This window comes from Biomphalaria glabrata, chromosome 17 (genome assembly GCF_947242115.1).
Source record: "Biomphalaria glabrata chromosome 17, xgBioGlab47.1, whole genome shotgun sequence".
Classification (NCBI taxonomy): Eukaryota; Metazoa; Mollusca; class Gastropoda; family Planorbidae; genus Biomphalaria; species Biomphalaria glabrata.
Genome location: NC_074727.1, coordinates 6,881,774 through 6,889,334, shown reverse-complemented (window position 1 = coordinate 6,889,334; position 7,561 = coordinate 6,881,774). Strand labels below are relative to the sequence as shown.

At 32.5% G+C, this 7,561-nt stretch overlaps 1 protein-coding gene across 8 annotated transcripts in view; it reads right to left on the bottom strand.

Moving 5' to 3' along the window:
- Window positions 1–510: 510 nt before the first annotated feature.
- Window positions 511–7,561, bottom strand: part of LOC106072352 (coiled-coil domain-containing protein 60-like) — a 38,977-nt gene continuing 31,926 nt past the window's right edge. For 6 of the 8 annotated variants that reach the window (XM_056015558.1, XM_056015565.1, XM_056015560.1 and 3 more), the window contains 2 exons: window positions 7,431–7,451; window positions 511–2,652 (listed from right to left, as the gene is read on the bottom strand). In XM_056015558.1, the coding sequence (XP_055871533.1) occupies window positions 2,272–2,652; window positions 7,431–7,451 (402 nt within the window). In that variant the 3' untranslated portion in view covers window positions 511–2,271. Of the gene's footprint in view, window positions 2,653–6,330; window positions 6,349–7,430; window positions 7,452–7,561 lie in introns of all 8 variants that reach the window. The other 2 variants (XM_056015566.1, XM_056015564.1) reach the window with 2 other exon arrangements.

Here is a 7,561-nt window from a genome sequence, read left to right as displayed (position 1 = left end):
ACAGCTGATGTTTCCAAAGGAGCTGCAAAGTTTGGGAACATTTCATAATGCAGTTTCTTCTTATCTTATATAATACAGACGTTACTTCAAAAAAGAAGATGATTACGTCCTACGCGTCATGCATTTTGTCATGCATATTAACCAATGACTTAAATTCTTCCAAGTCACTGGTTTTTCCTGGCTGGCTCAGGCAACCCATTCCATGCTCTAATAGCACTAGGGAAGAAGGAGCATTTGTACACATTTTCCTTTATCGCCATTATCTCATGTCATGATGTCAAATGTCAAAATGCAGGGGCCACTTAAGAGGTCAAGCCCCCGAATCCCTGGCTATGCCACTGGGTTTGAACAGAGTTCTCCTTCTAAGTGGGTAGGCAGCCAAAGCTAATGAGCCTCTAACATCGCAGTAACTAATAAGAACATGAAATGATTGTCCTTAAGTTTAATCATAAGACAACATCATGTTTGGAAGACTTCACCAAATAGTACATAAAATATTGGGGACAAAAATGTAAGAAATATTTTTATTCTATGCAATAAAACAAAAATCAGTCTTTAAAAAAGGAATAATCAAAAATCACACATGCATAGACAAGCATAGGTGAAATGTAAACAATTTGTGATTTTTCTCCTTGAATAGGATTTGAGAGTTTTGTTTATTAATTACTATACAAATGATAAACAGTACAATTGCAAGAAATGTGTTCAGCACCAGTACAATGACATCATTACCATGTCTTGCACTTTAAAAAGTAAAGCTCAATATGGCTAAGGGGCGTGGTGGCTCACATCTTTTAGGGCACCCCTTGAGTCCACCCACCTCTAATGGGTACCTGACATTAGTTGAGGAAAGTAAAAGCGGTTGGTCATGCTGGCCACATAACACCGTTGTTAGACATTAGTCTTAGAAACAGATAACCTTTATATCACCTGCCCTAGTGAATGTAATATCTGAATAAGGGGTTGTTTTTTTTTCAATATGACAGTTCCTTATCAGCACAGCAAGGATAGTCAGTAAGAACTGCATTAGTAAGTAATGCCTTAAAAAAAATTAAATACAATGTCAGTACTAAAATTCAGTATGTGTTCTGAAATCTTAAGATATAGAAATGCTTAAACGTACATCTGAATAAAAATATTTGTTTGCTAAGCATTATTTTATTATATCCTCAGTTTCATTGGAATTTGTCATTATGTGAAATGCTGGTAAACACTTCAATATGTGTAAAGCTGGTAAACACTTCAATATGTGTAAAGCTGGTAAACACTTCAATATGTGTAAAGCTGGTAAACACTTCAATATGTGTAAAGCTGGTAAACACTTCAATATGTGTAAAGCTGGTAAACACTTCAATATGTGAAAAGCTGGTAAACACTTCATTATGTGAAACGCTGGTAAACACTTCAATATGTGTAAAGCTGGTAAACACTTCAATATGTGTAAAGCTGGTAAACACTTGTGAATTTGTGAAATGAAAGGGGTATTCTTTCAATAAAATACTTCACATTTCATTTCGCTGGGCTATTGATTTGTAGAATTCTTTTTAATTTTAATAATAAACAAGCAAATAGAAAAACAAACTTTAAAAAAATACAAAAGTTTATAATAAGCATAGTTGTATCAATTAGTTTGGATATTAAATTAAATTGATATTAAATTAAATCTACAGTAACAATTAAAAAAAAAAAGCATTTATAAAAATTTTTGAAACTCAAGGCTCAAGCCTTCTCAGGCTTCTCATGACTCAGACAATGACATATATAGGGGACTAATTCAGCTTAGACCACCACTTCAGTTAAGTACTAATTCTTTCCCTTGTTTGAGATATCAAACAAAATAATTAATTACCAATAGTTAATTAATGTAATTTTTTAAATTGATTCTTGTGTTGTCAGGTAAAATAAATAATTGTGCAAAATGTCAGTTTGATCCGAGATTGGGTGTGGGAGAAATAAAGTGTACAAACATTTGATCAGACAGACAGACAGAGTGAGTTGATATAAGCTTTTTAAAAATGACAACTGTTTAAATGTGATTTACTTTGAATTAAACAGTACATGTACATTTAAATCTTAAAGTTTAACAGTTAAGACACAATAAAAATGTTTTTTTCTCCATCCTATCATAAACAGGAACAATGTTTTATAATCATACATAATACAGAAGCAACAAAATTTGTTCAATATTTAAATTGAATCTAACATAGAGAGTCTGTTTAAACAACAAGTGATATTGAACAAAGTTTTTTTTAATATAAGTAAAACCATAATTTATGTTTTCAATACAGCAGATTGGGTCATCCTCACACGGCCTTGAGAACCATTGGCCACCGAGACAAAGCTGTTAGCTTGGCTGTTGATGCCTAGGCCTAGTCTATAGTTATTACTTCCAGCACTCTTGGGAAGTTCAATTTTCTTGCCTTCTGCTGAGACATGACCTCTACTAACAACAGCTGGCGCTGTCATTGGACGACGAATCTGTGGGAAGGCCTTGGAGAACCAGTCTTCATACTCTTTCACTGTCATATCAACTATTTTTTCTCTGCAAAATTCAATGGCAGCCGATATGTCAGGGTGACATATTTCCCAGGTTCGAAGATTTTGCAAAGCCTTCAGAAAGTTCAGAACACTGTGTCTGTTTAGACTTCCAACCTGGAAACAACAAAAAAAGGATGTTTTAACCTTTCAAAACAGTTCTGAAAACCCATGTGTCTCAAAGCTCTATGTAACCCCATATATAGACCCAAACGGTGTCCTACAAGCCAAAATGAATCAAAACAGAACCATTAATCCATTGTTACTGGGAACCACAAAATATAGATTTCAATGAGATGCCAAATATTATTAATGATAATGTTATTGTATTAAAAAGATACTTAAATCTTTTTTTTTACTATCATAAAAAAAGAAAAAAAAATTCAACACTTTAACTATACATAAGATTAATGATGAAGCCCTCTGACCAGCATTGGATATTTGATGACTGTTGGGACAAGATATGTTGGCCTTACATTGCCAAAAAAAAAAAAGTCACCTATCTAAATTAGAAATATAAATTCATATAGATCATAATTTTTGCCATTTTATAAGTAGGTATTTGCTCTCCCAAAATTATCTACATTTGAAAATCAAAATATTAACCTTTAATGACTCATTCTTAAACATAAAATCTACTACATAAAGTAAATTCCAAATTTGCATTTTTATATAACAAACATATAGGATACTTATATGTTGAGTTAAAATTGTTCAATACTTCTAGCACTGGATTCCAATCTAGGGACCTGTGTCATGCCACATATATCACATTTATAAAGGCAGCACTAGGGACACACATTTTTCATGAGAGAAAATGGTGAATTAAATATAACGAAATAGGAGACTGCAAGAGCAAGAACCAGTGACCCTCTGATACAACTCCACCTAGCAGCAAAACAGTGCCAAGTACACAGTGTGTCATTTGGTCCCTAGTGCTGTCTTTATATGTGTCATATGTATGCATCATTTATTGTCTCAGCCTTTAGCTTCCCATTGATATTGTGTCATGCCAAAATGAACACATTAGCTAGGTTTGGTTACTGATAGCATGATAGCAAACATGTTCTAAAATAAATATTGTAGAATTATGAAACTAATTTTGTGCTTATGCAGTTAATAGATTGAGTGTGGAAAGCTTAATGAAAAAAAAAATTAAGTAAAATGTTCCATGGCATTAATCCCTTATGCTATTAAAAGCAGATCCCACAAAAAAAAAAGGGAAATAATTTAAAGAACTTAAAATCCAAGAGTATATCATTTTTAATGCTATAAAGCTAAATCTAGCCTACAGTATTCACCTATTGATTATAGCCTAGTACTTTCAAACAATACATGCAAGGCTAAACTATGACATGTGTGCTAAAATAAAATCACTTAAAAATATTCTTTAAAAACAGTTATGATGCATCATGTTCAATACATAAAGAAAAAACAGCTAACAGGTTTGTTGAATTTCCTACTGTTAACTCACACTTCTGTCACAATAAAAATGTAAAACATTTGACAGCTTTTCATTATCCTAATTAATTGAAATTTCACACCTAAGCTCTTGCTGTGTAGCAACATGTTATAAAAATTTCAGAAAGATTCCTTCATTAATAATTGAATTGAAATTTGTTTACAATAAAATGTTATTACTGTTACCTGCTGTTATTATTATATTGCTGCCCCATAGAAAGGTTAAGACTCAATCTTTCTTAAAGTAATATGTATCTAAGTATGTAAATATGTATAGTATTTGATATGAATTTATTTACAAAATTATGAATAACAAAATATGAATTTTTAGTATAAAATATTATTTCAACATAAAGTAGGAATTCATATAAAATTATTTCTGCATATTACTTTTTTTTTACTTCCAAAAAAAATAGGTTTATAAGTTTTTATAATGGGATTCAAAATGACCTGTCTGTAGAGGAGGAGATAAAAAATGCAGAGGGAAGGGTTGCATTGAACTTGGCTAGATTCAGAACAAAACTGGAAGCTCACTACAATGACTAAAATGGTGGTTTGAGCACAATACTGTACGGCAGTGAGACATGGACCACCTATTCAAAGGAAGACAGAAAATTAAATTCATTTCACTCTGAAAGATCCTGAAAATCACATGTCAAGAAAGAGTGTGTACCACTGAGATACTTGCTCGAACAAGTGGTCCCCCCCCCCCAATCTTTACAATACTCAGAGAATACCCCCTCCACTGCCTTGTTCATGTTAACTGAATGGAGGACTGGATAGAGGACTGGATGGAGGACAATCATATCCTGAAAGGAATTCTTAATGTAAAACTCCTGACAGGCTCAAGAAAAACTGGTTGTCTCCACCTCCAATATTTTGATGCAATCAGATGGGACCTCAACTCAGTTTACATTGATGTTGACTACTTGGAAGACATAACCATAGACCTTACTATGTGGAGAGAGATGGTGACCAAGAAAGCTTTGGACAGTGAAAAAGCATTGTACTCAGCTGTAGAAGAAAAGCATGTCAGACAAAAAAAATGTCTGGCTCCTCTACCACCAAAGCAAATGCCAACCTAAACTGCGTAATGTATGGTCAGGAAGAGTCTCTCGAGAATCGGGCTCCACAGTCACATGAAAAGGTGCTTGAGATGAACAATAGTCTTTCTATAATAGAAGGAGGCCAACACATAATGTAAAACAATTGAATGCAAACAGTTAAATGCCACCCCTACCTCTCCCACATATTAGACAGTTTTTTCTATGGGGTTTTTAAATGAAATAATTGGTGGTATACTGAATCAGTTTATAATAAAAATGTCTTACAAGGATAATCGAAGTTAAGAGCATATAGTAGAAGAAAAGATTTAATATTCATATACATACATGCAAACATGGTTATAGTGGAAGCTACTTCATAGTCTAAAGATAAAGCAAAGCGCTTAGAGTGAAGTTATATCTTATCACATTTATCACACCTATTACATTCTAACTCTATACAGAGGTACACAAATACTCTGGAAAACTGAACTCTCTACATGGAAACACAATTGATGGACAGATAAATGCATTTATATTTGATATTCATTTATAATTAAAATTATAGCTTTTATATAGCGCTATTTTTATGCTTATAGCATGCTCAGAGGGCTATGGTCCTATCTCATTTGTGGACCAGTGGGGGGAGGAGGTATCTGGGAGAAGGTTTTCCGTGTTGCCTTTGGGTGCTCAGTAAACACAACTCTGCTTGAGTCGGGTGTCGAACCTCGAGCCCCTTTCATAGGTAGCCAAGAGAAGCCAAGTTCAAGTGTACTTAGCCTCCGGACCACGCTTCCCACTAAGAAAGTAGAGGGGTATATGTGGCATGTCTAACACCCATTGGCCTGACATTTAATAGCAATGACATCCCCTTAAACATAAACATAATAAAAAGTATTAAATCTTCCACATAATCTAATCTGAATAAGAACATAAAATTTTAAGTACCAATATTGGAAAATGAATAGATCAGAACTTGTAATGCAACTCAAAGATGCAATTTTTGTTTAATTTTTTTAATTAAAATGCTTTTATTTGTCCCAATATATATATTTATCTTTTTATAAGATCTGACTATAGGTAGAAATTCCTTATTCTTCAAAATGAGCCAAATCTTTAAAACAAATGTTTTAATGTGACAAAAATAAATTCAATAGAGAATTTTATTTTCATTTTAAATTTATAAACATGCAATAAAATGGGAGAAAACTAAAACCACAATTTTATGGAAGAGGAGTGAAATCAACATACCGTCTGCAAAGCTCAATGCAAAACCAAACAAAACACTTACTTGCATCCGTTTAACTCACTGAGATAAAAGTAGCATGAAAATGTTACAAGATATTTTGATTATAGGTACAACAGCTAGTGTAATAATCTGGGAGTAATATGATGTAAGGTTATCTCATGGTTATAAAAAGCTCATTGATACTGATGTGCAACTGAGAGTGTGTGGTTAGGTGTGGTTATTTAAAAAGCTCATTGATACTGGTGTGCAATAAAATTAATTTATGATATAATAGACAAAAGCCAAATAAGGAGCATATAACTTGCTTGAATTAAAATAAGAAGATTTGTTTGATAAAATGTTTACATTACATAAAAAAAACAAGAAGCTGCTACTGGGGGAGGGGAGGATTTAACTAAATGTGATTAAAGTTAGTTCTCTTCAATCAGATTCTCAAGAAGAGATAATGCCACTAATAAAACAGGTCATAAATGTATTCTTGTCAATAATTCTATAGCAAAGAAACGATGTATGATATTTCTACATTTCTTAGGTAAAAACAGATTTCCCTGACAATTAAGATTGTCTAGCAGTATCCAGAAAAGCCACAGCATTAGCCACATAATTTGAGTACAAACTCTTTTGGCTCATAAGTTTAGCTTTTTTTGTTTCATAATTTTCTGACATTGGAAAAGAAGATTATTATATCCTAGCCCAAACCTGCAGCAGACGGCAGGGGATGGAAGTGGGAAGAGTTCAAACTCATGACAAGGGTGGCAACAACACCAACCAGGCAGCCATCTGCATCAATCTTTTTTTTTTTCTTTTTTCAAACATATTTAGGATGATTTTATTGAGCAAGAAATTTTTAAAATTGATCATTTGTATATAACTAAATTGAATAGGAAGCTACAAGGAAAAGAAAATGTAGGATTGGAAATGAAATTAACTCCTTATTTAAACTTTTGTTGTGCTATAGCTTAATTGAAAAAAAACAAAAGATTTGCATTGTAATAATTAAAGACAATATACATATACCGGCATAATATTGATGTTTTAAAAAAAAAAGTGTTAGACTGATGGCTACAGTGAAAAATACACAAAGCATACTTGTATTAATATGAACTAAGAAAGAAATGTTAGATCAGTGATTAACAACCTACTTCATCATCATCAAGAATGACCTAAAAAGTTTATTAAGATATTCAAATGGGATTAAAAATAAACGAAATCGAAATATTTCTATTTAGAAAAATAACTAGAAACTCAAAAAATTCTTTTTTTTTTTTTAAGT